This window comes from Phasianus colchicus, chromosome Z (assembly GCF_987193195.1).
Source record: "Phasianus colchicus chromosome Z, bPhaCol1.hap1.1, whole genome shotgun sequence".
In the NCBI taxonomy this organism is placed as follows: domain Eukaryota; kingdom Metazoa; phylum Chordata; class Aves; order Galliformes; family Phasianidae; genus Phasianus; species Phasianus colchicus.
This window is the reverse complement of record NC_143476.1, coordinates 38,441,396-38,468,570: the sequence shown is the minus strand read 5'-3', so window position 1 is coordinate 38,468,570 and position 27,175 is coordinate 38,441,396. Positions and strand designations below refer to the sequence as shown.

Here is a 27,175-nt window from a genome sequence, read left to right as displayed (position 1 = left end):
CATTAAAAATTGAAGTGAGATTTGTTACTTCAAATGCCTTATGGTATTGTGTATTTAATGAGGGCTGCTCTGAAAGTAATGCCTCCTATTTTATGCTGTTGGCCCACAACACCAGAGGCAGATGTTGGTGGTGTGGCAGTAGAGGTTGAACCTTGCCACCAATACCCCATTATGTTTTGTTGCTGTGTGACGCGTGGCAGCAGAGGGGCAATCGGACGGCACGGTATCTGACATGGAAGTGCGGATGAAGCAAAAGTATGGAACTGAACTCCTCCGTGCAGAAAAATGGCACCCACTGACGGTCATCGATGCTTGCGGAACGCTTATGGAGACCAGCCCATATGTGAGAGCACAGTGAGGTGGTGGGTGGTGCGTTTTAGCAGTGGCAAGAGAGACAGCGAGGCAACTCCACTGGTGAAGAGATTTACAGGAGCGGCATGCAGGCTCTTGTTCATCGCAGGCAAAAATACTGAGCTAATGGTGGTGGCTGTGTTGAAAAGTAGCATTTTGTAGAACAGTGTTACTGTGCTCCTGGTATTGGCTGTCGTTTCCATGGAAATACATAGGCAGCATCACTTTTGGAGCAGTGGAGTGTGATTACCTGGCACCTGTAAGACGTGGCAGTGAAACCAGCTGACCCATCAGCATGAACAGCGCAGCCTCAAGGTACGCTCATACTTGCTACCAGGAGCCAACAAATCCTCCTCTCACCTCGGTAGCTGCTTTCTGTGTGAAAGACGAGGACAGTTTGGGACTGCTGGGCAAATGAAATCCAAAGACTTCGCTGTGGGGAGGAAATTTTTTAAAATTTATTGATAGATTGATTGATTCTTATTTGGTAGCTGCCATGATTACAAGGATCCCTTCTCAGCCCCCTGGCCATCTGGATTGCTTTCTGCTACACTCTCCTCTCTTCATCCTCTGGTTGTTAAGTACTTCTTACGCTTGAGCAGGAAAGTGAAGACTTGGTCTGTAGGACAGCTTGCAAGCCTCCAAGTTTTGCAAGGATCCAAGTTTTAATGCGAGTCATCTTGCTGACGATGGATGGCTTTGCAGGGGCAGAGAGAAAGGGCTGCAAGCTAGTCCAATGGTGATGTTGACTGCTGCCTTTGAATTCTCGGCACCAGAACTGTCCCAGCTGCCAGAGAGTGGACTGCCAGGTGGGCATCATCTTCCAAAGGCTAGAGGGTTGCGGCAGAAGGAAACAGAGCTGAGATGGAATCGACCGACCTGCAGAGACCCGCCAGCATCCCCTCCAGACCATGCCAGCCCTACCTGTTGCTCTTCCATGTCTGCCATGAAGTATAGTCTTGTTTTGCACACAGATGGGGTAGTGGCCTGGAAAGACCTTGAAGAAAAGCCATGGTCCTTAGGAGCGATGCTTAAAGATCCGGTATGGCCTTCAGTGGAACTGCATGCTGTTGCTGACTGTCCAGTCAACCAATGGATCTGTATCCCCATGCAAGGGAATGGCTCTGTAATCCAAATCTTAATCAGTCAGGTTGACAAGGACAGCTTACACAGCAGGGCCAGCAGCACAGTGCTGCAAGCCAGCTCCGTCGTGGTTTTGCCTGCCGCCTTTGACATCTGTGGATTGTTCCAGTTGCCACAGAATGGACTGCTGGGTGGGAGTCATATCTCAAAGGCTGGAGGGCTGCAAAAGAAGGAAAGAAGCAGATATGAAACCTCCCAAGCTGCATAGAGCCACCAGCATCCCCTCTGGACCATGCCAGCCCCACCCATGGCTTTTCCTGGCCAGAAGGAACACGTGAGACTGAGGGATCAGCTGGAAGCCACTGCTCAGGAGTGCCCCATCTGCCCCAGGAATGTTCTTCTGCCCCTGCAGCATTTCTTTACGGGAGGCCAAGGCACAGCTGCACGCTGCCCAGGCTCTGCCCCTGCACCCAGCCCCAGCACACGCAGCATTTGCCCTCACTCACCTCTGCAGATTACATTCAGCTTTTCCAGACTTTGTTCCCTGGAGTGTTGCATAGCCAGCCCTAGGGAAAGAGCTCTCATCAGACCCCCACTTCCAAACACGCTGCCAGGAGCACAGACTGCAGCTCCGCCAGCCCTGCTTCTTCCCCTCCCTTCCCGCAGGCAGGGACAATGCCCAAGAGCGGACCTGAGCAAGGCCCCCATCGGGGCTACTAGCATGGGCAAGGTGTATCTGGGGGCTGCAGGGCTGCACCTGGCTGTCAGGGCAGGGCCCAAAGAGGGACCCAGGGTTGGGCTCACCAATGAATTCCACAGCCTCATATCGCAAAGAGGCCTGAGAATTTTCCAGGTATGGCAGATTCTGCCAAAGGTATTCATCCACTGTCTGCCTGTTCTGCTGCAGCTGGAGAAGAACACAAACAAACATAGGGCTTGCAGACTCTCTGCAGCTGCTGGTGCAGTTCCTTCTGCCAGCATCCCCTTTACCAGCAAAGGGGTGGGGGCTGTGTGGTTGTCCTTACCAAACACTCCTTGATCTCCATTTTTTTCTTCCTCTTTGCCAGGTGCTTGAGCTCCTTCCACTTCAGGAACTTTGCACAAGCTATGAGGGTTTCTGCAGAGGCCTACCGAGAAACAGATGTTGGGAGATGGCACCACAGACACAAATCCCAAGAGCTAGTAATGCTTGCTGCCCTCGCACTCAATTCCCAGATCACCCCTGGATGGTCAGCACACCCTTGCCTGCACAGTGGTCATTTCTGAAATTCATACCTCTGCAACGCTCGGGGTCTCATCACTCATCCGAAATAGCAGAGGGAGCAAGCTGCAGCGCACGGTCTTATACAAGTCTCTCTTTTGACACCACGCCACAGCATTGATCACATCTTTGAAGAGGCAGATAGAATGCTCTCGAACTTCACTTGACACCTGAGGGAGGAGAACAGAAGCACCTCAGCAACACTCTCACTGCCCATGGTGAGCACAAGCCTAGGCATGGCTGATGTGAAGGGAGGAGCTTTGGAGTCACATACTGCACAAAAGCACAGTGTGGTTTTGCAAAGCAATGCAGCAGGTTTCCAGTAGAGGGTGCCTGTGCCTCAGAGTGCTCCCCCAGCCACCCCACCAGCTCAAAGCAGAGCTCCCTGGGCACCAGGACGAGGGGGACACAGGGCTGGCCCTTGGCAATGCCCCCGGGGCACACGCTGCCTGTTTGGTTTCCGTCTCCCTGCTACAGGACTTGGGGAGAATGCGTGACACTGGTAGCAAAGGAAGCACTCAGCAGTCCCCAAGTCACCCTTGGCAGAAGATGCTTTGCACAGGAGCTAGGCTGGGCCCCAGCACAGGGGCCTCAAACCACTTCCAACAATCAAGCTGACAGGGAGAAGGCTGGCTGGGCTACAGACCCCGGCAGATATCCCACAAGGGTCCAGAGGAGCAAAGACAGAAGGCTGAGCATGCATGCGCAGAGCTCAGCCTCTCGCAGCTGACTTACATGATTGAAAAGAGGCAGGAGCTTCTCAGCCAGATTTACAGCAATGGGAGTGGCCTCACTCTTGCCCAGATGAGTCATCACATTTCTGAAGATAGTCAGCACCTTCAGAGCAATGGGCGTGTTGCCATACCGCAGGGTCTTCATGACGTCTGGCAGCACATCCCTTATTCTTCTTGCCTGTACAGAACACATAGTTTATTCTGAATCAAGAGGGCAATGGCCACCCTGGCCTGAGAGCTCTGATAACAGAGCACTGCACGCATGCCTTGCTTGCTGGCAGCTGCCACTGGAACGGAGGGCAGGAGAGCAAGGAATCCGTTTCCTCTGCTCAGCCACCCCCTTTTCCAACAGGCCCCCAGGTAACCCATCTGGAAAGCTCCTGGAAAGCTCCCCAGGCCCCACCACGGCCATCACCCCAACTCCTGAGTCTCAGGCAAGGCCAAGGCACAATGTTGCCCACCATCCAGCACCAGGCTGCCAACAGGAGGGCTTCATTTGACTAGGTCCTGCTCACCGTCTCAGGTCTCTCGGACAGCAGGACAAGGCCACTGAGCACCAGACAGAGAAGCGGCAGGCTTTCAATCTTGAGAAGCCCCTGGAGCAGCACTGGGTTACACAGCTTTTGCAGGTTCTCTTCAGTGGGATGCATGACCTGAAACAAAGCAGCAGTGAGAGCCAGGCAAAGGCAGCAGGACTCCCTGCACCCTGCAGCCCCTGGCTCCTCTGGCAACTCAGGGCAAGGCACTGGGGACGCACAGCTTGGTCTGGGGCAGCAGTGGTTTTGGAGGGCCCCCACGGTCCCTCTTTGCCCCAGACACAGGATGGCTCTTGGGCCTTCTCCTCCTGCCCTCTGACCCCCTTCTTGCTCTCACACCTTTGAGGAGCGATTGACCAGCAGGAGCTGGCACAAAAATGGCACCAGACGTGGGTGGCCACGAGCTATTCCTCTCCCCAGCCCTGCAGCCTGCTCAGCCAGTGTGGAGGCCATGGCTTCATCTCTGCCACTGCCATAGCCCTGACTGCCTCTGCACAATCCCAGCACTCCAGTCTGGGGAGCAAGGCAGGGGCAGCGGGAAGTGGGCACAGAGAGCCCTGAAGGAGAGCACAGTGCCATGTCTGGTAACTCACAGTCAGGCAAAGTAGGCCCAACTCCGCTGTGGTGATGTTAAAGATCCCACACAGCTCTCTGTCCTGGAGAATGCTGCACAGTTCGTCCAGGATCCACTCTGAATTTTCTGGCAGGGTAAGTATTCTCTTCCAGATGTCCAGGGTAGCGCTGCAAAGATAGAGCAATGCTGTGTCAACAGGGCTGCCTCCACCACAGCATCATGGCTCAGGGAGGCCCAGCAGACCCCAGGCTGTGCTGCAGCCCTGGCCATGCCACCCTGCAAGCTTGGGGAGGCCTGGGGACCCGGCCTGGACAAGCAGGAGGGGCTGAGGTGGCCTTCCCCGAGGGGCAGGGCAGGAGCTTGATGGGGGCTCTGGGCTGCCATGGTCAGCGTTGGCTGCTGCAGCCCTGAGTGGTCCACCAGCACTGGAAAGCACAGTGGGATGGAGCGCCTCCTCCTCAGGGGTGTCCTGCAGCCCTCCTTGGCTCTGGCAGCAGGAGCGTCTCTGAGCCCTGCTCTTCTCGTGGAACAAACATGCGGGGCTGTCAAGGCTGGTACCTTTCACACTGGGGAAGGTCGATCAGTATGCTCCTCAGCACATCCCTGGGAAATTCGATGGTCAGCACATCTACCACTGAGAAGAAGGTCTGCTGATGGGATGCACTCTTCCTTCCCAGGTTTCTCTGGACAGACCTCAAAATCTCTGGCACCTGGTGGGAGGACAGAAGGAGAATGCTGCTGCTGCTGTACTGCAGCCATTTGCCATTCTGCTACTGTTATTAATGCCCATCCCATAGGTCTTTGCTGCCTTAAAATGTCCCAGAGCTGTGGAGGGCAGGGCAGGGCAGGGCAGGGCAAGGCAATCCAGCCTCAGAGTGCTCACATCCATCATCCAGGTGGCAGGGTCTCTCAGAACCACACCCAGAATAAAGTTGGCCCACTCCTTGTTTTCAACGCTGCACTCTCCAATGGTCTCAAGGGTCATGCGGACGATGTCTGTCCTCTGTGAAGGCTCTAGGAAGTTTGCAAATAGCTACAGCAAGAGGAAAGGAATGGGGAGATTTTGGTTAGATATTAGAAGGAAATTTTTCACTCATGATGTTGATACACTGGAACAGGTTTCCCAGAGAGGTTGTGGATGCACTATCCCTGCAGGCATTCAAGGCCAGGCTGGATGTGGCTCTGGGCAGCCTAGTCTAGTGGTCTAGTGGTTGGTGACCCTTCACATAGCAACGGGGGGCTGAAACTCTATGATCTTTGAGATCCTTGTCAACCCAGGCCATTCTGTGGTTCCACGATTCTATCAGGGAAGACATGTCAAACTGAGTGAGGGAACAGAATTTTGGAGAATATGCCTTATGAGGGGAGACTGAAGGAACTAGGGCAGTTCAGTCTGGGAAAAAAAGAGGCTGAAGGGAGGCCTTATTTTTCTCTTCCAGTATCTGAAAGGTGCTTACAGCAAGAGCAGGGTTGGTCTCACTGGTGACGGGTGACAGGACCAGGGGAAATGGCCTCAAGTTGTGCTAGCATAAGTTTAGGTTGGATATAAGAAAACCCTTATATCCAACTTACAGAAGGGGTTGTTAAGCACCAAGGGGAATAGGCTCCCCATGGAGGTGGTTGAGTCACCATCTTCGGATGTGTTTAAAAACAGTTTGGATGTGGTGCTAAGGGACATGATTTAGCAGAGGGATGTTTGTTAGGGTAGTAAAGTTAGGTCATGGTTGGACTTGGTGATCTTTAAAGTCTTTTCCAGAGTGATTCTGTGTTTCTAACACGGCATGAGGTGGGAGGACCAGAGGAAAAGGAAGGATGAAGACCCTTGCTTCAGGGTAAATGCATGCCGACATCTTGTCTCTCAGCTGTGCCCAAGCTTGTGTTACAGGTACTCCTGAGCCGTAGGCTGCTCTGGGATGCAGGGAAGGGGAGACAGCCTGGCTGGAAAGTTCCTGGCTCCTTACCTCCTGCCAGGAATTGCTGGTGATGAAACTGCTGAGCTTCCAGAGCCGTTCCATGGCCCTTGCCTGCACAGTTTTGTTCTGGGCACTGGCGAAGCGTGACAGCACCTGTGAGGAGAGAAGCTGCTGATGCCCACTCCAGCAGAAGCAGTATTGCTGAACTCCTGCCTGGAATCATAGCATCCATCCAGGCTTCCCATGGGCTGAAGCCAAGCCATTCCTGGGACTACTGCTGCTGAGGTCCCTTGCAGGCTTCTGCTACTGCCCATGTTGTTCCTATGCAGAGGGCGGTTACTCTATCAAAGAGGACTCTGGGGGCAGAGATGTGCAAGAGACAGACCTCCAAGATATTCCACAGCTCCTTACTGCTGGAGGTACGACTGTTGACCAGCAAGATCTGCAGCATGTTGTCCATAGCATGTATGGTCTGTAAGGAGAACAACAGATTGTGAAAGTCTTTCAGACGTCCCTGTCTGTCACCCCAAGGAAAGTGCTGTGAACCCCTCTGACTACACAGGAAGGACACCCACAGATGCACGCACAGCCTGGGAGAGAGAGGCCCCGTGGCCGTAAAGCTGCTGTGAGCAGACCGGGCTTTGAGCACTGGGTGTTGCCAGGCCCATGGCAAGAGTGAGAGGGAAGGGGGAGAAGTTGGGAGGTTCTGGGGGAGTAGAGCCAAGAGGCTGGCTGCAAGGTTCATTAGTAATCTCTGTATATGAATAATCCCAGAGGCGTGGGATCTCCAGTAGTTCACCGGGTATACATACATGATTGTAGAGGTGAATGTCCAAGACCTCTTTCGGTGGAAGGTAGAAGATGGCTTTGAAGCACGCATTTAGAAGAGATCTTATTTCATCCTGCGCAATTGCCTTCACTCTGCTGCAAACAGAGAGACTGTGTGTTGGGAGCAGTGCCTGGATGCCAAGACAGGGGTGGAACAGGTCCTCCCCTGGGCAGGGCTTCCTGGGAGGAATGTGGAGCCCTGCTGGGAGGCACCTCCTCCACGGGGCTGGCCCTGGCCGGAGGACAGTCCTGACGCCTCCTGCTTTGGGGCAAAAGCCGAGATTGTGCAGGGAGCTTCAGGGCTTCCTCCAACGTCTGGGGAAGCGCAGGGCAGGGGAGAGCTGAGGGCCTCCCTGCCCACATGGGGGATGCCTCCTGGCTCGGGTCAGGGCTGCCAGGATCGTGCCCTGGGGATGTGGTGGCAAAACCAGGGGTGGGGCTGGTACCTCATGGCGGCAATCGCAACCATGGCTTGGTACCGCACCTCTGTGCACAGCTGATCCATTGGCTCATTCTCCAGCAGCTCCTGCAGAGGAGAAATGGGATAGGACCTCACGCTGGTCAACAGGGCCACAGGAGCCCCAGTGCCCCCCACCAAGCACCAGAACGCAGAGGCACCCTGCGTCCCACTGTTGAGATCTCAGTGATACCCACAGTCCCCCTGCCCGCCCCTGCCTCTCAGGGTGCCAGTCCCCACCCACAACCCCCACTAATGTCTTTCACCTTTATTTCTTCTGCCAAGTTTTGTTCGCGGCAGAAAGTAGCGAAACTCTTATAAAAATCTTTGTTATTGCTGCTTCTGCAAAGGGTGCACATGGTGCAGATGCTCTCCAGGAATGCGATCTTTAGCGTCTCCTGGTGACGACAGAGAGACAAGGACGGAGTGTGAGCTGGGAGAGCTGTGTCCAGGAGGCCCAGAGCATTGCTGGGTTTGGAGCAGTGTGGGACACCTGGAGGGCAGCACTGTCCAGCCAGCATCCCTCCTGCAGCCAGAGGGACCATCAGGGGATGCAGGCACAGCCGAAAGTTTACCTTTTCTGTATTCTGGACGTAGCAGTCTATAACATCCATGGCATCCTCCTCTTCAGGGAGAGACAGGCTTTCAGCATCTAACCAAGGAAGAGAGTGAGCAGTGCTGTAGAGGGGCAGAAGAAGGAGCTCTGCCCTCTCCAGCCCTGGGCCCGCTCCCCTGGCGCAGCCTGCCCGTGCCTGTCAGGACAAGGGGGCACTCATTGCCCCAGCCGTGCCCACCCCGCTGGGGACCCTCACTCACCACTATGGAATGACTGCACCTCAGTCCATTCGTAGGGCTCCGGTGGAGGTCTGCTGTCCTCAGGAGCTCCACTCTCGGCCCAGGCCACCCTGGGGCGGCTGGGGGGTCTCTCCTCCATCCCGTGGGATGAGGGCTGAGGGTGGGGAGGGGGCAGCCGTGGGACTGCCAAGGGTAGAGTGAAACGACGTGGGCTGCGCTCGGGGGCTCCTCGCCAGACCCGCACACTCCTGCCCTGTCGCCTCGCTGTCCTGCCGGACACTGCGGGGCCGCCGTGTCGGTGCCGGCTATGCCTGGGTGTCACAGGAACGGGTCACAAAGGGCCCCACTGTGACCCGCTGCCCCGCCCGGGCGGGGCTGGTTCCGGGCCCCCGGTTGCAATGGCGTAGACCAGACTCCCCAGGGGGAGGGGATGTGTGCGCCTGCTTATCCAGAAAGCTTTGGAAGTGGGCCTGAGAGCAGCTGGACTGCCCAGGCTTTCCTGTTTCTACTGAGGCCAGAGATGGCTGCAGCAGGACAGAGGAGGAAGACGAAGACTTGCTGTCTTCACTAAGCAGCTGTTCTGCTCACAGGCTTGTGAGCTCCAAGGCAGGAATGGGGGAGCTTGGGATGAGAGCGTTCACAAAGTGAGGTGGGATTGAACTGGGGAATGCACGTGGTAGACTTGTCTGTGCTCAGGCAACCGAGGCTTTGTTTGGTACATTTGCTTCAAGCTTTGTCTTCATGAGCTCATCAAGTGAGGCTGATGGTACAAAGCCCCAGAGCCCCTCGCTCAGTTTGCAGGCTGCCCCTCCATGGCTGCTGCTCACCTCTGTAGAGCCAATGGTGGCCTGAATGCGGGTAGTGGAAAGAGAGGTGTGTGGGGGAGGAGGATGGAGGCGGCGGCAACCTCCAAGGGTGACCGAGAAGGCAAGGTCCAGCCACAGCTTCTTGAGGGCCACTCAGAAATCCCACATCCTCCCGGGGATGAGGAGTGCTTACACGGAGTCTGTGGACGGAGGGCGGCAGAGAAGGAAGGGAGCAGGGAGACAGGGATAGAGAGAGGGTGGTAGGAAGGGTGGGGGTCGGGAAGGAAAGGAAGAAGGGAAAGCTTTGACCAAAATCTTTTTAGGAAAGCTTAGAACTGCACGTCGAACTATTTTAAACAGATGGCTATGCTGAATATTCAGAGAGTGATAAAGCAGTTTGAGTTGGAAGGGACCTTTGGAGGTCGGATAGCCCAACTCCCCTGCAGTGAACGGGGACATCTACGGGGACATCAAATTGTTCAGAGCTGGATCCAGCCTGGCCTTGAGAGTCTCCAAGAACAGGGCATCCACCGTTTGGGAACTTGCCAGGAACAAATGGGTGTGTAACTCACATCAAAGGAAAAAATCCCACTCATGCATGCATGCAGCAAATATTCCAGTAAGTTTGTCTTTAGTTCCAGGATCCATCTCTTTTACAGGATTAGTTCTACGATGTCATTGCACTTTCAGTTTTTATATTACCATTTCCGTGTAGTATGTCACCCACCATAATGCCTAGATAAGTTATTGCTTGTTTTAGTCAGCAGCCAAGAGTACTCACTGAAGCCAACAACAGAAAAAAAAAAAAAAAAACAACCCAGCAACTTCCTAATAGCAAACAAGAAATGTCATTATGTTGAAAGTTGTATTCAGTGTTCAGTTGCATCAAGTGTTTGTACTAATAACATGAACCACAAATAAATTAATTTCAGAGAGAATCTGCTTCAAGGCTTGTTTTTCCCTACATCTTGTCCAAAATAGTACTCTTACAAATGTTCTTTAGTTTGCACATGACCTTTAACACCGCTGTGCTGGCCTCCCAGGATCAGGTTTTTTTAAAAATACAGGTGCCTGAAGCTTGATTTTTACATCTGTGTCTATGCCGCTGGATTGATGGCTTGATTTTACAAAAGCCTGGAACATCAGGCAATTCCCACTGATTTCATCATGGAGTTGGATGGTGCAAATCAATACTGTCAGGTTCCCAAATACCTTGCTGAGTTGGGGCCCTAGTGGCTCTGGGAGTGTTTTATCATGGTGACCAATTATTTTCACTTGTGACTGCACAATATACGTGAGGTTTTGTTGCTATTGTACTGCGTGGTCTAATCTTGTGCTTTCAGTATGTTGTGGTTTTATGATTTTTGATACCAGTATTCCACATCATGACATCATGTAGTGCACCGGGAGTTAAGGAGTTAACGCTGCAGCTCTGTGAATAGTTCACAGTTCCAGGTATGCCTGTCTCAGTAGAATAATGTTGTACGTTAAACTTTATTTTTTTTTATAAACTTTGATCAAGGAACTGGAGCACCACCCCTACAAAGACAGGCTGAGGGAGCTGGGCTTGTTCAGCCTGGAGAAAGGAAGGCTGCGGGGTGACCTCATTGCAGCCTTTCAGTACCTAAAGGGAGCCTACAGAGGGGAGGGGAATCAACTCTTTGAAAGGGTTGGTCAGTGCAATGGTTTTAAGTTGAGAGAGGGAAGATTTAGGTTGGATGTCAGGGGGAAATTCTTTATAGAGGGAGTGTTGAGGTGCTGGAACAGGCTGCCCAGAGAGGTTGTGGATGCCCCGACCCTGGAGGTGTTGAAGGCCAGGTTGGATGGGACCCATGGCAGCCTGGTCTAGTATTAAATGTGGAGGTTGGTGGCCTTGCATGGGGCAGGGGGGATGGAAATTCATGATCCTTGAGGTCCCTTCCAATCCCGGCCATTCTGTGATTCTGTGATTGTGCTCCTCCTGAGGGTACTTGGCATGGAACAGGAACAAGGAACAGAAATCACTCTGGAACAGGTTCATGTCCTTAATGTTCCTAAAATGCAGTTTTCACTAACTTGTACGTAGCAAAATTCTAATTTCTCAACAACTGGAATGAGCTGTATATGAAGTGATGAATTATAAGTGAAACGGTAAGGACAATAAAAACAAATGCAGTCTTATAAATGTATTTCAGCCTTTGGAGTTAGCATTATTTGCTATTGTGAAAAACATTTACAATCACGGCAGTCAAAATTGTACCCTCAGAGCAAGATCACCAATGGCCATACCTCTGCAAATGATTCCTCATTTTCTGTAGATCTCACCATACACTGCCTTTTTGGATTTTCAGTTCTATTGCCAGTTCAATACCTGCTCTCTGTTACTCAACTGCCAAGTGTTAGTGGAGAACTTAGTTAACTGTTGTCTGGTCAATCATTTATGCATCATAAATTGCACTATTCCGATTAAGCAAATGGAAATAATCACACACAGTTTTCCTGCTTTTCATGAAAAAATTCAGACAGAAATTTCCTGTTCCCAACGAGTTCTCCCGCGTTCTGTCACAAACAAATAGGCACAAATAAAAGACAGCTTTCTCCTTGCAGAATCTTCAAATATACAGACAAGCTTGAACAATATAATCTTCAGTGTCCCTCAAAATTAGAAGACCAGCTAATTAACCACAACATTTAAGTTTTTGATAGTAAAGATACAAGCAAATAGAAGTTTGATTCCATATCCCCATTCTTTACTGTGGATAGTTTTTTAGTATTTCCAAGCCTGAATAATTTTAATTGAATCTATTCTTGGGACCCAAATTAATAATAATAATTACAGCAAATCTAGGTATTTAATATTCATTTAGAAGGCAGAAAATCTTTGACGCGAAGAGATAGGATAAAATTGCTTTTCTCCTTCCGCTAGACATTAAGTAATGCCTTCCTTCTCTCTTGAAGTACAGAAACGGAGGAATATCAAGTCAAATGTGTCTTAGAACAAAATGAAACTGAAGAAACTTTCTTCCTTCATTTATGTCTATTTGCCATCGGTGGAGTTGCTTTCTCATACACACCCACAATTCGAGAGCTTCTGTCCTCACGTGAAATGTGTTTTGTTGTAGCCTACGTAAAAAGGAGAATGTATAGTTCTCTTCAGACTTAGTCTGTAGCAATTTTTCAGCCAAGAGGTTTCTTTTTTCTCTTCTGCTTCAGAGCTAGTGTGCACTGCTCTGGAGCCTTCAGTTCTCTGTGACGAAAGATTGAGGGAGCTGGGCTTGTTCTGTCTGGAGAAAAGAAGACTCCAGAGAGACCTCACTGTGGTCTTCCAATACGTGAGGGAAGCTTATAAATAGTAGGAAAATCAACTTCTTACATGATTTGATAGTGACGGGACAAGGGTGATTGTTTCAGACTATGAGAGGATAGATTTTCATCAAGGATTAGGAAGAAATTCTCTACTCAGAGAGTGGTGAGGCCCTGGCAAGAGCTGCCCGGAGAAGCCATGGACCCCCGATCCCTGGAGGTGTTGAAGGCCAGGCTGGATGGGGCACCGTGCAGTCTGATCTGGTGGGGGTCAGCCAGCCCGCAGTGGGAGTTCAGAGCTGGTTGGGCTTTAGGATCTCTCCCAGTCCAAGCCATTCTATGATTAAATGATTGCAGCAGACTCTGGAGTGGGGTGTGACAGGCTAGAACACTTCTTTTAAAATCTCTCAGGTATCTGGTTAATAATTCTTAATTGCACAAAATTAAATCAGTCAGTAGGTCAGGAAGGAATTTTAGGCTGCTGAGTGCTTTTGTTCCTTTCTCCTTTGTAGCATGATCTGCTCTTTCAGGTTGCATGCAGATACTACAAAATGATTTCTCTAATTCTGCAATCTAGTCTGCTGGTGAAGTAGCAGTACTCTCCACAGAGTTTTCGCTGGTATTTCAGCTGTAGCTGTACATTTTTTACAACACTTTTTGGGAGGCTGGGATATTATACTGGGAGGTGGCGGATTGGTTCATTGTGTGCCCACGTGACCGTGACTTCATCACGTGTATTTGCAGGAGCCCATAATTAATGACCTATCACACCTAAATCTAAGATCCTAAACCACTCAGGCAGAGGAAGTATAAAAATTGCTTACACTGGTCGAGAAAATTTGGGTAAAGTATATAGTGGACAAGGCTATAGCATGCCTAATAAATACCCTAGGGTTCCAATGTCTTCTTCTACATAAAATCATCTTTGTGACAAATATGTCTTAATATAGAATATTAAGTTGAAAATATGTGAATGAGAATTCAGTTTCTATGCAGACATGTGTTAATACTCTGACTATTGACATGCGATTTTGAAAATAAAGTTAGTTTTATGTTGAAAATGTTTTTAAAGTAGCAGCAAATGAATTTTATTTTCATGCTTAAGGCAGCCTCAAGGTACGCTCATATTTGCCACTGGGAACCCACAAGTCTTACTGATGGACTGACTGATTCTTATTTGGTAGCTGCCATGACTACAAGGATCCCTTCTCAGCCCCCCGGGCATCTGGATGGCTTTCTGCTACACCATTTTCATCCTCTGGTTGTAAGTACTTCTCCTTACGCTTGAGCAGGAAAGCGAAGACTTGGTCTGTAGGACAGCTTGCAAGGCTTTCATTGAAAGAAGCTCGTAGTTCCTGGAGGCAAACGATCAGCACTCCCAGAGCTATCCGAGTTTTGCTGAGATTTCAGAATAATTATACACCATTACAGTGTTTTGGGAATTTCTGCAGGACCAGCTTGTGGCTTCAGGCACATCAGAAAAAGGCACGAGCAAAAGCTGAACGAGCCCACAAGTAACCCAGGGACACTTTAAGATAAGTTTCCTGAAGGTAACAATTCTCCTGCTGCAGTTTCTTTTTTCAGTGGTAGTGACACAACTCGCTTGTAGAAAGCACTGCGTGCCGCGGCCTCCGTCGCGCTTCGCCGCTCAGCCGTCAGCGCACAGCCCGCCCCCTGCCGCCAAGCCATCGTGGCGGCGGCTCCTGTCCGCTGAGCGGCGCGGGGCAGCCCGGCCTGGCCCCTCAGTACCGACCCGACGTCGGTCCGCTGTTAACGCAGTGTGGGCTGAAAGCAAGGCGTGCGGGTGCGGCGTAGGGCCAGCTCGATTTATGGCAAATCTGCTTATGGATCTGGAAAGGTCGGCTGAACACAGTCCTGCAAAGTGCAGAAAATACACAGCTGTGCTTTCTGTTTTGACAAAGGAATCTGAGAATAGGTTTCAGGATTGTGGAAAAAATCCCACATTTGGGTTTCTTTGTGCCTCCGTTTTCCTCCCAGTGCCAGAAGGAGGCCTACAGGAAAGCCGGGGAGGGACTGTTTAGAAGAGCAGGTAGTGATGGGATGAGGAAAAATGGCCTTAAAGTTAAAGAGAGGCGATTTAGAATAGATATTAGGAATCAATTCTTTACTGTGAGGGAGGTGAGACACCGGAACAGGTTGCCCAGCAATGCTGTGGATGCCCCCTCACTGGAAGCATTCAAGGCCGGGCTGGATGGGGCTGTGAGCAACCTGGTCTGGAGGGAGGTGTCCCTGCCTGTAGCAAAGGGTTGGAACTAAGTGATCTTAAAGGTTCCTTACCACGCAAACCATACTGCGACTGAGGATAACTTCCTGGTCCAGGCACTAGACACACCAACCTAAAGTGAAGCCTTACTGGACCTGGTGCTCACCAACGTAGAGGAGAGCATTAGAGAGGTTAAGATTGGAGGCAGCCAGGGCTGTAATGGTCGAGCCCTGGTGGAGTTTGTGATTTTGAAGAATGCAGGCAAAAAGTAGAGCCAGGACCCTGAACTTCAGGAGAGCAAAAGTCCAGCTCAAGGTCAAGGAATTGCTGGACTGGATCTCCTGGGTAACTGTCCATAAGGGCTTAGGGACAGAATAGAGCTGGCAGCTCTTTAAGGAGTGAACTGGGCTTGTTTAGCACTGGAGAGACTTCACTGTGGCCTTCCAATATTTGAAGGGTGTGCATAAACAGGAAGGGGAAGGACTGTTTACATGGGTGGATGGTGATAGGACAAAGAGGAGTGGTTTTAAACTGAGACTTTTTAAAGGGGAGATTTAGGCTAAATACTAGGAGGAAGCTTTTCACCCAGAGGGTGGTGCTGCACTGGAAGAGATTGCCCAGAGGAGCTTGGATGCCCCGGTCCTGGAGGCATTCAGGGCGGGATGTGGTTCTGGGCAGCCTGATCTGGTGGTTGGCGACCCTGCATATAGCAGCGGGGTTGAAACCAGATGATCATTGTGGTCCTTTTCAACCCAGATCATTCTATGATGTTGTGTTTCTGACATTCTGCAGTGCTATGATTCCACTGATGTAAATACATTACTTGCAAATTTGGAACTGGAATGTCTAGAGTTGTAATTAAAAGACTGACCGTGCTTCTTTACCAGACTCTTACAAGTCCTCTCTTACCAGAGAAACATCCCTCACTTCGCAGACACTCCTTGCTCGTGTCACCTCTTTTTGGCAGTACATTTGTGAACTACTGTTTTCAAGGGTGAAGCACCGGAAGAGAAAAATTCCATCACAAATCTGTGACAAACACCTTGAGAGCTCACTGAGAATGGCAACCACTGCCATCAGACCAGACTGATCTGCTAGTTTCCCAAAAACAAGGTCACGTATCCCACTGGTTTTGTGGTTTTGTTTCTCTCTTTTTTATATGTTTTAATACACCACATTAAAAATTGAAGTGAGATTTGTTACTTCAAATGCCTTATGGTATTGTGTATTTAATGAGGGCTGCTCTGAAAGTAATGCCTCCTATTTTATGCTGTTGGCCCACAACACCAGAGGCAGATGTTGGTGGTGTGGCAGTAGAGGTTGAACCTTGCCACCAATACCCCATTATGTTTTGTTGCTGTGTGACGCGTGGCAGCAGAGGGGCAATCGGACGGCACGGTATCTGACATGGAAGTGCGGATGAAGCAAAAGTATGGAACTGAACTCCTCCGTGCAGAAAAATGGCACCCACTGACGGTCATCGATGCTTGCGGAACGCTTATGGAGACCAGCCCATATGTGAGAGCACAGTGAGGTGGTGGGTGGTGCGTTTTAGCAGTGGCAAGAGAGACAGCGAGGCAACTCCACTGGTGAAGAGATTTACAGGAGCGGCATGCAGGCTCTTGTTCATCGCAGGCAAAAATACTGAGCTAATGGTGGTGGCTGTGTTGAAAAGTAGCATTTTGTAGAACAGTGTTACTGTGCTCCTGGTATTGGCTGTCGTTTCCATGGAAATACATAGGCAGCATCACTTTTGGAGCAGTGGAGTGTGATTACCTGGCACCTGTAAGACGTGGCAGTGAAACCAGCTGACCCATCAGCATGAACAGCGCAGCCTCAAGGTACGCTCATACTTGCTACCAGGAGCCAACAAATCCTCCTCTCACCTCGGTAGCTGCTTTCTGTGTGAAAGACGAGGACAGTTTGGGACTGCTGGGCAAATGAAATCCAAAGACTTCGCTGTGGGGAGGAAATTTTTTAAAATTTATTGATAGATTGATTGATTCTTATTTGGTAGCTGCCATGATTACAAGGATCCCTTCTCAGCCCCCTGGCCATCTGGATTGCTTTCTGCTACACTCTCCTCTCTTCATCCTCTGGTTGTTAAGTACTTCTCCTTACGCTTGAGCAGGAAAGTGAAGACTTGGTCTGTAGGACAGCTTGCAAGCCTCCAAGTTTTGCAAGGATCCAAGTTTTAATGCGAGTCATCTTGCTGACGATGGATGGCTTTGCAGGGGCAGAGAGAAAAGGCTGCAAGCTAGTCCAATGGTGATGTTGACTGCTGCCTTTGAATTCTCGGCACCAGAACTGTCCCAGCTGCCAGAGAGTGGACTGCCAGGTGGGCATCATCTTCCAAAGGCTAGAGGGTTGCGGCAGAAGGAAACAGAGCTGAGATGGAATCGACCGACCTGCAGAGACCCGCCAGCATCCCCTCCAGACCATGCCAGCCCTACCTGTTGCTCTTCCATGTCTGCCATGAAGTATAGTCTTGTTTTGCACACAGATGGGGTAGTGGCCTGGAAAGACCTTGAAGAAAAGCCATGGTCCTTAGGAGCGATGCTTAAAGATCCGGTATGGCCTTCAGTGGAACTGCATGCTGTTGCTGACTGTCCAGTCAACCAATGGATCTGTATCCCCATGCAAGGGAATGGCTCTGTAATCCAAATCTTAATCAGTCAGGTTGACAAGGACAGCTTACACAGCAGGGCCAGCAGCACAGTGCTGCAAGCCAGCTCCGTCGTGGTTTTGCCTGCCGCCTTTGACATCTGTGGATTGTTCCAGTTGCCACAGAATGGACTGCTGGGTGGGAGTCATATCTCAAAGGCTGGAGGGCTGCAAAAGAAGGAAAGAAGCAGATATGAAACCTCCCAAGCTGCATAGAGCCACCAGCATCCCCTCTGGACCATGCCAGCCCCACCCATGGCTTTTCCTGGCCAGAAGGAACACGTGAGACTGAGGGATCAGCTGGAAGCCACTGCTCAGGAGTGCCCCATCTGCCCCAGGAATGTTCTTCTGCCCCTGCAGCATTTCTTTACGGGAGGCCAAGGCACAGCTGCACGCTGCCCAGGCTCTGCCCCTGCACCCAGCCCCAGCACACGCAGCATTTGCCCTCACTCACCTCTGCAGATTACATTCAGCTTTTCCAGACTTTGTTCCCTGGAGTGTTGCATAGCCAGCCCTAGGGAAAGAGCTCTCATCAGACCCCCACTTCCAAACACGCTGCCAGGAGCACAGACTGCAGCTCCGCCAGCCCTGCTTCTTCCCCTCCCTTCCCGCAGGCAGGGACAATGCCCAAGAGCGGACCTGAGCAAGGCCCCCATCGGGGCTACTAGCATGGGCAAGGTGTATCTGGGGGCTGCAGGGCTGCACCTGGCTGTCAGGGCAGGGCCCAAAGAGGGACCCAGGGTTGGGCTCACCAATGAATTCCACAGCCTCATATCGCAAAGAGGCCTGAGAATTTTCCAGGTATGGCAGATTCTGCCAAAGGTATTCATCCACTGTCTGCCTGTTCTGCTGCAGCTGGAGAAGAACACAAACAAACATAGGGCTTGCAGACTCTCTGCAGCTGCTGGTGCAGTTCCTTCTGCCAGCATCCCCTTTACCAGCAAAGGGGTGGGGGCTGTGTGGTTGTCCTTACCAAACACTCCTTGATCTCCATTTTTTTCTTCCTCTTTGCCAGGTGCTTGAGCTCCTTCCACTTCAGGAACTTTGCACAAGCTATGAGGGTTTCTGCAGAGGCCTACCGAGAAACAGATGTTGGGAGATGGCACCACAGACACAAATCCCAAGAGCTAGTAATGCTTGCTGCCCTCGCACTCAATTCCCAGATCACCCCTGGATGGTCAGCACACCCTTGCCTGCACAGTGGTCATTTCTGAAATTCATACCTCTGCAACGCTCGGGTTCTCATCACTCATCCGAAATAGCAGAGGGAGCAAGCTGCAGCGCACGGTCTTATACAAGTCTCTCTTTTGACACCACGCCACAGCATTGATCACATCTTTGAAGAGGCAGATAGAATGCTCTCGAACTTCACTTGACACCTGAGGGAGGAGAACAGAAGCACCTCAGCAACACTCTCACTGCCCATGGTGAGCACAAGCCTAGGCATGGCTGATGTGAAGGGAGGAGCTTTGGAGTCACATACTGCACAAAAGCACAGTGTGGTTTTGCAAAGCAATGCAGCAGGTTTCCAGTAGAGGGTGCCTGTGCCTCAGAGTGCTCCCCCAGCCACCCCACCAGCTCAAAGCAGAGCTCCCTGGGCACCAGGACGAGGGGGACACAGGGCTGGCCCTTGGCAATGCCCCCGGGGCACACGCTGCCTGTTTGGTTTCCATCTCCCTGCTACAGGACTTGGGGAGAATGCGTGACACTGGTAGCAAAGGAAGCACTCAGCAGTCCCCAAGTCACCCTTGGCAGAAGATGCTTTGCACAGGAGCTAGGCTGGGCCCCAGCACAGGGGCCTCAAACCACTTCCAACAATCAAGCTGACAGGGAGAAGGCTGGCTGGGCTACAGACCCCGGCAGATATCCCACAAGGGTCCAGAGGAGCAAAGACAGAAGGCTGAGCATGCATGCGCAGAGCTCAGCCTCTCGCAGCTGACTTACATGATTGAAAAGAGGCAGGAGCTTCTCAGCCAGATTTACAGCAATGGGAGTGGCCTCACTCTTGCCCAGATGAGTCATCACATTTCTGAAGATAGTCAGCACCTTCAGAGCAATGGGCGTGTTGCCATACCGCAGGGTCTTCATGACGTCTGGCAGCACATCCCTTATTCTTCTTGCCTGTACAGAACACATAGTTTATTCTGAATCAAGAGGGCAATGGCCACCCTGGCCTGAGAGCTCTGATAACAGAGCACTGCACGCATGCCTTGCTTGCTGGCAGCTGCCACTGGAACGGAGGGCAGGAGAGCAAGGAATCCGTTTCCTCTGCTCAGCCACCCCCTTTTCCAACAGGCCCCCAGGTAACCCATCTGGAAAGCTCCTGGAAAGCTCCCCAGGCCCCACCACGGCCATCACCCCAACTCCTGAGTCTCAGGCAAGGCCAAGGCACAATGTTGCCCACCATCCAGCACCAGGCTGCCAACAGGAGGGCTTCATTTGACTAGGTCCTGCTCACCGTCTCAGGTCTCTCGGACAGCAGGACAAGGCCACTGAGCACCAGACAGAGAAGCGGCAGGCTTTCAATCTTGAGAAGCCCCTGGAGCAGCACTGGGTTACACAGCTTTTGCAGGTTCTCTTCAGTGGGATGCATGACCTGAAACAAAGCAGCAGTGAGAGCCAGGCAAAGGCAGCAGGACTCCCTGCACCCTGCAGCCCCTGGCTCCTCTGGCAACTCAGGGCAAGGCACTGGGGACGCACAGCTTGGTCTGGGGCAGCAGTGGTTTTGGAGGGCCCCACGGTCCCTCTTTGCCCCAGACACAGGATGGCTCTTGGGCCTTCTCCTCCTGCCCTCTGACCCCCTTCTTGCTCTCACACCTTTGAGGAGCGATTGACCAGCAGGAGCTGGCACAAAAATGGCACCAGACGTGGGTGGCCACGAGCTATTCCTCTCCCCAGCCCTGCAGCCTGCTTAGCCAGTGTGGAGGCCATGGCTTCATCTCTGCCACTGCCATAGCCCTGACTGCCTCTGCACAATCCCAGCACTCCAGTCTGGGGAGCAAGGCAGGGGCAGCGGGAAGTGGGCACAGAGAGCCCTGAAGGAGAGCACAGTGCCATGTCTGGTAACTCACAGTCAGGCAAAGTAGGCCCAACTCCGCTGTGGTGATGTTAAAGATCCCACACAGCTCTCTGTCCTGGAGAATGCTGCACAGTTCGTCCAGGATCCACTCTGAATTTTCTGGCAGGGTAAGTATTCTCTTCCAGATGTCCAGGGTAGCGCTGCAAAGATAGAGCAATGCTGTGTCAACAGGGCTGCCTCCACCACAGCATCATGGCTCAGGGAGGCCCAGCAGACCCCAGGCTGTGCTGCAGCCCTGGCCATGCCACCCTGCAAGCTTGGGGAGGCCTGGGGACCCGGCCTGGACAAGCAGGAGGGGCTGAGGTGGCCTTCCCCGAGGGGCAGGGCAGGAGCTTGATGGGGGCTCTGGGCTGCCATGGTCAGCGTTGGCTGCTGCAGCCCTGAGTGGTCCACCAGCACTGGAAAGCACAGTGGGATGGAGCGCCTGCTCCTCAGGGGTGTCCTGCAGCCCTCCTTGGCTCTGGCAGCAGGAGCGTCTCTGAGCCCTGCTCTTCTCGTGGAACAAACATGCGGGGCTGTCAAGGCTGGTACCTTTCACACTGGGGAAGGTCGATCAGTATGCTCCTCAGCACATCCCTGGGAAATTCGATGGTCAGCACATCTACCACTGAGAAGAAGGTCTGCTGATGGGATGCACTCTTCCTTCCCAGGTTTCTCTGGACAGACCTCAAAATCTCTGGCACCTGGTGGGAGGACAGAAGGAGAATGCTGCTGCTGCTGTACTGCAGCCATTTGCCATTCTGCTACTGTTATTAATGCCCATCCCATAGGTCTTTGCTGCCTTAAAATGTCCCAGAGCTGTGGAGGGCAGGGCAGGGCAGGGCAGGGCAAGGCAATCCAGCCTCAGAGTGCTCACATCCATCATCCAGGTGGCAGGGTCTCTCAGAACCACACCCAGAATAAAGTTGGCCCACTCCTTGTTTTCAACGCTGCACTCTCCAATGGTCTCAAGGGTCATGCGGACGATGTCTGTCCTCTGTGAAGGCTCTAGGAAGTTTGCAAATAGCTACAGCAAGAGGAAAGGAATGGGGAGATTTTGGTTAGATATTAGAAGGAAATTTTTCACTCATGATGTTGATACACTGGAACAGGTTTCCCAGAGAGGTTGTGGATGCACTATCCCTGCAGGCATTCAAGGCCAGGCTGGATGTGGCTCTGGGCAGCCTAGTCTAGTGGTCTAGTGGTTGGTGACCCTTCACATAGCAACGGGGGGCTGAAACTCTATGATCTTTGAGATCCTTGTCAACCCAGGCCATTCTGTGGTTCCACGATTCTATCAGGGAAGACATGTCAAACTGAGTGAGGGAACAGAATTTTGGAGAATATGCCTTATGAGGGGAGACTGAAGGAACTAGGGCAGTTCAGTCTGGGAAAAAAAGAGGCTGAAGGGAGGCCTTATTTTTCTCTTCCAGTATCTGAAAGGTGCTTACAGCAAGAGCAGGGTTGGTCTCACTGGTGACGGGTGACAGGACCAGGGGAAATGGCCTCAAGTTGTGCTAGCATAAGTTTAGGTTGGATATAAGAAAACCCTTATATCCAACTTACAGAAGGGGTTGTTAAGCACCAAGGGGAATAGGCTCCCCATGGAGGTGGTTGAGTCACCATCTTCGGATGTGTTTAAAAACAGTTTGGATGTGGTGCTAAGGGACATGATTTAGCAGAGGGATGTTTGTTAGGGTAGTAAAGTTAGGTCATGGTTGGACTTGGTGATCTTTAAAGTCTTTTCCAGAGTGATTCTGTGTTTCTAACACGGCATGAGGTGGGAGGACCAGAGGAAAAGGAAGGATGAAGACCCTTGCTTCAGGGTAAATGCATGCCGACATCTTGTCTCTCAGCTGTGCCCAAGCTTGTGTTACAGGTACTCCTGAGCCGTAGGCTGCTCTGGGATGCAGGGAAGGGGAGACAGCCTGGCTGGAAAGTTCCTGGCTCCTTACCTCCTGCCAGGAATTGCTGGTGATGAAACTGCTGAGCTTCCAGAGCCGTTCCATGGCCCTTGCCTGCACAGTTTTGTTCTGGGCACTGGCGAAGCGTGACAGCACCTGTGAGGAGAGAAGCTGCTGATGCCCACTCCAGCAGAAGCAGTATTGCTGAACTCCTGCCTGGAATCATAGCATCCATCCAGGCTTCCCATGGGCTGAAGCCAAGCCATTCCTGGGACTACTGCTGCTGAGGTCCCTTGCAGGCTTCTGCTACTGCCCATGTTGTTCCTATGCAGAGGGCGGTTACTCTATCAAAGAGGACTCTGGGGGCAGAGATGTGCAAGAGACAGACCTCCAAGATATTCCACAGCTCCTTACTGCTGGAGGTACGACTGTTGACCAGCAAGATCTGCAGCATGTTGTCCATAGCATGTATGGTCTGTAAGGAGAACAACAGATTGTGAAAGTCTTTCAGACGTCCCTGTCTGTCACCCCAAGGAAAGTGCTGTGAACCCCTCTGACTACACAGGAAGGACACCCACAGATGCACGCACAGCCTGGGAGAGAGAGGCCCCGTGGCCGTAAAGCTGCTGTGAGCAGACCGGGCTGTGAGCATTGGGTGTTGCCAGGCCCATGGCAAGAGTGAGAGGGAAGGGGGAGAAGTTGGGAGGTTCTGGGGGAGTAGAGCCAAGAGGCTGGCTGCAAGGTTCATTAGTAATCTCTGTATATGAATAATCCCAGAGGCGTGGGATCTCCAGTAGTTCACCGGGTACATACATGATTGTAGAGGTGAATGTCCAAGACCTCTTTCGGTGGAAGGTAGAAGATGGCTTTGAAGCACGCATTTAGAAGAGATCTTATTTCATCCTGCGCAATTGCCTTCACTCTGCTGCAAACAGAGAGACTGTGTGTTGGGAGCAGTGCCTGGATGCCGAGACAGGGGTGGAACAGGTCCTCCCCTGGGCAGGGCTTCCTGGGAGGAATGTGGAGCCCTGCTGGGAGGCACCTCCTCCACGGGGCTGGCCCTGGCCGGAGGACAGTCCTGACGCCTCCTGCTTTGGGGCAAAAGCCGAGATTGTGCAGGGAGCTTCAGGGCTTCCTCCAACGTCTGGGGAAGCGCAGGGCAGGGGAGAGCTGAGGGCCTCCCTGCCCACATGGGGGATGCCTCCTGGCTCGGGTCAGGGCTGCCAGGATCGTGCCCTGGGGATGTGGTGGCAAAACCAGGGGTGGGGCTGGTACCTCATGTCGGCAATCGCAACCATGGCTTGGTACCGCACCTCTGTGCACAGCTGATCCATTGGCTCATTCTCCAGCAGCTCCTGCAGAGGAGAAATGGGATAGGACCTCACGCTGGTCAACAGGGCCACAGGAGCCCCAGTGCCCCCCACCAAGCACCAGAACGCAGAGGCACCCTGCGTCCCACTGTTGAGATCTCAGTGATACCCACAGTCCCCCTGCCCGCCCCTGCCTCTCAGGGTGCCAGTCCCTGGGTGGACTTCTCCCCACCCACAACCCCCACTAATGTCTTTCACCTTTATTTCTTCTGCCAAGTTTTGTTTGCGGCAGAAAGTAGCGAAGCTCTTATAGAAATCTTTGTTATTGCTGCTTCTGCAAAGGGTGCACATGGTGCAGATGCTCTCCAGGAATGCGATCTTTAGCATCTCCTGGTGACGACAGAGAGACAAGGACGGAGTGTGAGCTGGGAGAGCTGTGTCCAGGAGGCCCAGAGCATTGCTGGGTTTGGAGCAGTGTGGGACACCTGGAGGGCAGCACTGTCCAGCCAGCATCCCTCCTGCAGCCAGAGGGACCATCAGGGGATGCAGGCACAGCCGAAAGTTTACCTTTTCTGTATTCTGGACGTAGCAGACTATAACATCCATGGCATCCTCCTCTTCAGGGAGAGACAGGCTTTCAGCATCTAACCAAGGAAGAGAGTGAGCAGTGCTGTAGAGGGGCAGAGGAAGGAGCTCTGCCCTCTCCAGCCCTGGGCCCGCTCCCCTGGCGCAGCCTGCCCGTGCCTGTCAGGACAAGGGGGCACTCATTGCCCCAGCCGTGCCCACCCCGCTGGGGACCCTCACTCACCACTATGGAATGACTGCACCTCAGTCCATTCGTAGGGCTCCGGTGGAGGTCTGCTCTCCTCAGGAGCTCCACTCTCGGCCCAGGCCACCCTGGGGCGGCTGGGGGGTCTCTCCTCCATCCCGTGGGATGAGGGCTGAGGGTGGGGAGGGGGCAGCCGTGGGACTGCCAAGGGTAGAGTGAAACGACGTGGGCTGCGCTCGGGGGCTCCTCGCCAGACCCGCACACTCCTGCCCTGTCGCCTCGCTGTCCTGCCGGACACTGCGGGGCCGCCGTGTCGGTGCCGGCTATGCCTGGGTGTCACAGGAACGGGTCACAAAGGGCCCCACTGTGACCCGCTGCCCCGCCCGGGTGGGGCTGGTTCCGGGCCCCCGGTTGCAATGGCGTAGACCAGACTCCCCAGGGGGAGGGGATGTGTGCGCCTGCTTATCGAGAAAGCTTTGGAAGTGGGCCTGAGAGCAGCTGGACTGCCCAGGCTTTCCTGTTTCTACTGAGGCCAGAGATGGCTGCAGCAGGACAGAGGAGGAAGACGAAGACTTGCTGTCTTCACTAAGCAGCTGTTCTGCTCACAGGCTTGTGAGCTCCAAGGCAGGAATGGGGGAGCTTGGGATGAGAGCGTTCACAAAGTGAGGTGGGATTGAACTGGGGAATGCACGTGGTAGACTTGTCTGTGCTCAGGCAACCGAGGCTTTGTTTGGTACATTTGCTTCAAGCTTTGTCTTCATGAGCTCATCAAGTGAGGCTGATGGTACAAAGCCCCAGAGCCCCTCGCTCAGTTTGCAGGCTGCCCCTCCATGGCTGCTGCTCACCTCTGTAGAGCCAATGGTGGCCTGAATGCGGGTAGTGGAAAGAGAGGTGTGTGGGGGAGGAGGATGGAGGCGGCGGCAACCTCCAAGGGTGACCGAGAAGGCAAGGTCCAGCCACAGCTTCTTGAGGGCCACTCAGAAATCCCACATCCTCCCGGGGATGAGGAGTGCTTACACGGAGTCTGTGGACGGAGGGCGGCAGAGAAGGAAGGGAGCAGGGAGACAGGGATAGAGAGAGGGTGGTAGGAAGGGTGGGGGTCGGGAAGGAAAGGAAGAAGGGAAAGCTTTGACCAAAATCTTTTTAGGAAAGCTTAGAACTGCACGTCGAACTATTTTAAACAGATGGCTATGCTGAATATTCAGAGAGTGATAAAGCAGTTTGAGTTGGAAGGGACCTTTGGAGGTCGGATAGCCCAACTCCCCTGCAGTGAACGGGGACATCTACGGGGACATCAAATTGTTCAGAGCTGGATCCAGCCTGGCCTTGAGAGTCTCCAAGAACAGGGCATCCACCGTTTGGGAACTTGCCAGGAACAAATGGGTGTGTAACTCACATCAAAGGAAAAAATCCCACTCATGCATGCATGCAGCAAATATTCCAGTAAGTTTGTCTTTAGTTCCAGGATCCATCTCTTTTACAGGATTAGTTCTACGATGTCATTGCACTTTCAGTTTTTATATTACCATTTCCGTGTAGTATGTCACCCACCATAATGCCTAGATAAGTTATTGCTTGTTTTAGTCAGCAGCCAAGAGTACTCACTGAAGCCAACAACAGAAAAAAAAAAAAAACAACCCAGCAACTTCCTAATAGCAAACAAGAAATGTCATTATGTTGAAAGTTGTATTCAGTGTTCAGTTGCATCAAGTGTTTGTACTAATAACATGAACCACAAATAAATTAATTTCAGAGAGAATCTGCTTCAAGGCTTGTTTTTCCCTACATCTTGTCCAAAATAGTACTCTTACAAATGTTCTTTAGTTTGCACATGACCTTTAACACCGCTGTGCTGGCCTCCCAGGATCAGGTTTTTTTAAAAAAACAGGTGCCTGAAGCTTGATTTTTACATCTGTGTCTATGCCGCTGGATTGATGGCTTGATTTTACAAAAGCCTGGAACATCAGGCAATTCCCACTGATTTCATCATGGAGTTGGATGGTGCAAATCAATACTGTCAGGTTCCCAAATACCTTGCTGAGTCGGGGCCCTAGTGGCTCTGGGAGTGTTTTATCATGGTGACCAATTATTTTCACTTGTGACTGCACAATATACGTGAGGTTTTGTTGCTATTGTACTGCGTGGTCTAATCTTGTGCTTTCAGTATGTTGTGGTTTTATGATTTTTGATACCAGTATTCCACATCATGACATCATGTAGTGCACCGGGAGTTAAGGAGTTAACGCTGCAGCTCTGTGAATAGTTCACAGTTCCAGGTATGCCTGTCTCAGTAGAATAATGTTGTACGTTAAACTTTATTTTTTTTTATAAACTTTGATCAAGGAACTGGAGCACCACCCCTACAAAGACAGGCTGAGGGAGCTGGGCTTGTTCAGCCTGGAGAAAGGAAGGCTGCGGGGTGACCTCATTGCAGCCTTTCAGTACCTAAAGGGAGCCTACAGAGGGGAGGGGAATCAACTCTTTGAAAGGGTTGGTCAGTGCAATGGTTTTAAGTTGAGAGAGGGAAGATTTAGGTTGGATGTCAGGGGGAAATTCTTTATAGAGGGAGTGCTGAGGTGCTGGAACAGGCTGCCCAGAGAGGTTGTGGATGCCCCGACCCTGGAGG

At 52.0% G+C, this 27,175-nt stretch overlaps 2 protein-coding genes across 9 annotated transcripts; both read right to left on the bottom strand.

The window, feature by feature from the left end:
- Positions 1 to 941: 941 nt before the first annotated feature.
- LOC149912894 (uncharacterized) lies at positions 942 to 8,674 on the bottom strand. 6 transcript variants are annotated; one of them, XR_016461527.1, is made up of 18 exons: positions 8,554 to 8,674; positions 8,313 to 8,389; positions 8,004 to 8,135; positions 7,727 to 7,806; positions 7,265 to 7,376; positions 6,838 to 6,924; positions 6,501 to 6,605; positions 5,423 to 5,572; positions 5,098 to 5,249; positions 4,559 to 4,706; positions 3,945 to 4,082; positions 3,431 to 3,607; positions 2,710 to 2,865; positions 2,460 to 2,561; positions 2,239 to 2,341; positions 1,941 to 2,000; positions 1,276 to 1,654; positions 942 to 1,181 (listed from the first exon to the last, which is right to left on the bottom strand). XR_016461527.1 is itself a non-coding variant. In XM_090131036.1 (16 exons), the coding sequence occupies exons 1-16, from the start codon at positions 8,669 to 8,671 to the stop codon at positions 1,494 to 1,496; spliced, it is 2,235 nt and encodes a 744-aa protein (XP_089987162.1). In that variant the 5' UTR covers positions 8,672 to 8,674; the 3' UTR covers positions 942 to 1,493. The 6 variants fall into 6 exon arrangements, 4 of the variants coding, with proteins under 4 accessions (XP_089987162.1, XP_089987163.1, XP_089987161.1 ...); XR_016461526.1 differs by having other exon boundaries at positions 8,004 to 8,389; XM_090131036.1 differs by having other exon boundaries at positions 942 to 1,654; positions 8,004 to 8,389.
- Positions 8,675 to 15,517: 6,843 nt separating this feature from the next.
- On the bottom strand, positions 15,518 to 24,852 carry LOC149912893 (uncharacterized). Of its 3 annotated transcripts, XR_016461528.1 has the most exons (18): positions 24,589 to 24,851; positions 24,348 to 24,424; positions 24,039 to 24,170; positions 23,746 to 23,825; positions 23,284 to 23,395; positions 22,859 to 22,945; positions 22,522 to 22,626; positions 21,444 to 21,593; positions 21,119 to 21,270; positions 20,580 to 20,727; positions 19,967 to 20,104; positions 19,453 to 19,629; positions 18,732 to 18,887; positions 18,482 to 18,583; positions 18,261 to 18,363; positions 17,963 to 18,022; positions 17,298 to 17,676; positions 15,518 to 17,203 (listed from the first exon to the last, which is right to left on the bottom strand). XR_016461528.1 is itself a non-coding variant. In XM_090131040.1 (17 exons), the coding sequence occupies exons 1-17, from the start codon at positions 24,704 to 24,706 to the stop codon at positions 17,516 to 17,518; spliced, it is 2,058 nt and encodes a 685-aa protein (XP_089987166.1). In that variant the 5' UTR covers positions 24,707 to 24,851; the 3' UTR covers positions 15,518 to 17,515. The 3 variants fall into 3 exon arrangements, 2 of the variants coding, with proteins under 2 accessions (XP_089987166.1, XP_089987165.1); XM_090131040.1 differs by having other exon boundaries at positions 15,518 to 17,676; XM_090131039.1 differs by lacking the exon at positions 15,518 to 17,203 and having other exon boundaries at positions 17,564 to 17,676; positions 17,963 to 18,363; positions 24,589 to 24,852.
- Between the last annotated feature and the right edge of the window lie 2,323 nt (positions 24,853 to 27,175).

Coding starts and splice junctions, on each gene's coding strand:
- LOC149912894 (XM_090131035.1), bottom strand. CDS start 8,671: ATGGAGGAGAGACCCCCCAGCCGCCCCAGGGTGGCCTGGGCCGAGAGT. Junction 6,925..7,264: donor ACATTCACCTCTACAATCAT/GTATGTATACCC, acceptor TTCTCCTTACAG/ACCATACATGCTATGGACAA. Junction 2,562..2,709: donor AGACCCCGAGCGTTGCAGAG/GTATGAATTTCA, acceptor GTTTCTCGGTAG/GCCTCTGCAGAAACCCTCAT.
- LOC149912893 (XM_090131039.1), bottom strand. CDS start 24,706: ATGGAGGAGAGACCCCCCAGCCGCCCCAGGGTGGCCTGGGCCGAGAGT. Junction 23,396..23,745: donor GTTGCGATTGCCGACATGAG/GTACCAGCCCCA, acceptor CTCTGTTTGCAG/CAGAGTGAAGGCAATTGCGC. Junction 18,888..19,452: donor TCCTGCCTCTTTTCAATCAT/GTAAGTCAGCTG, acceptor CTCCTCCCTCAG/GTGTCAAGTGAAGTTCGAGA.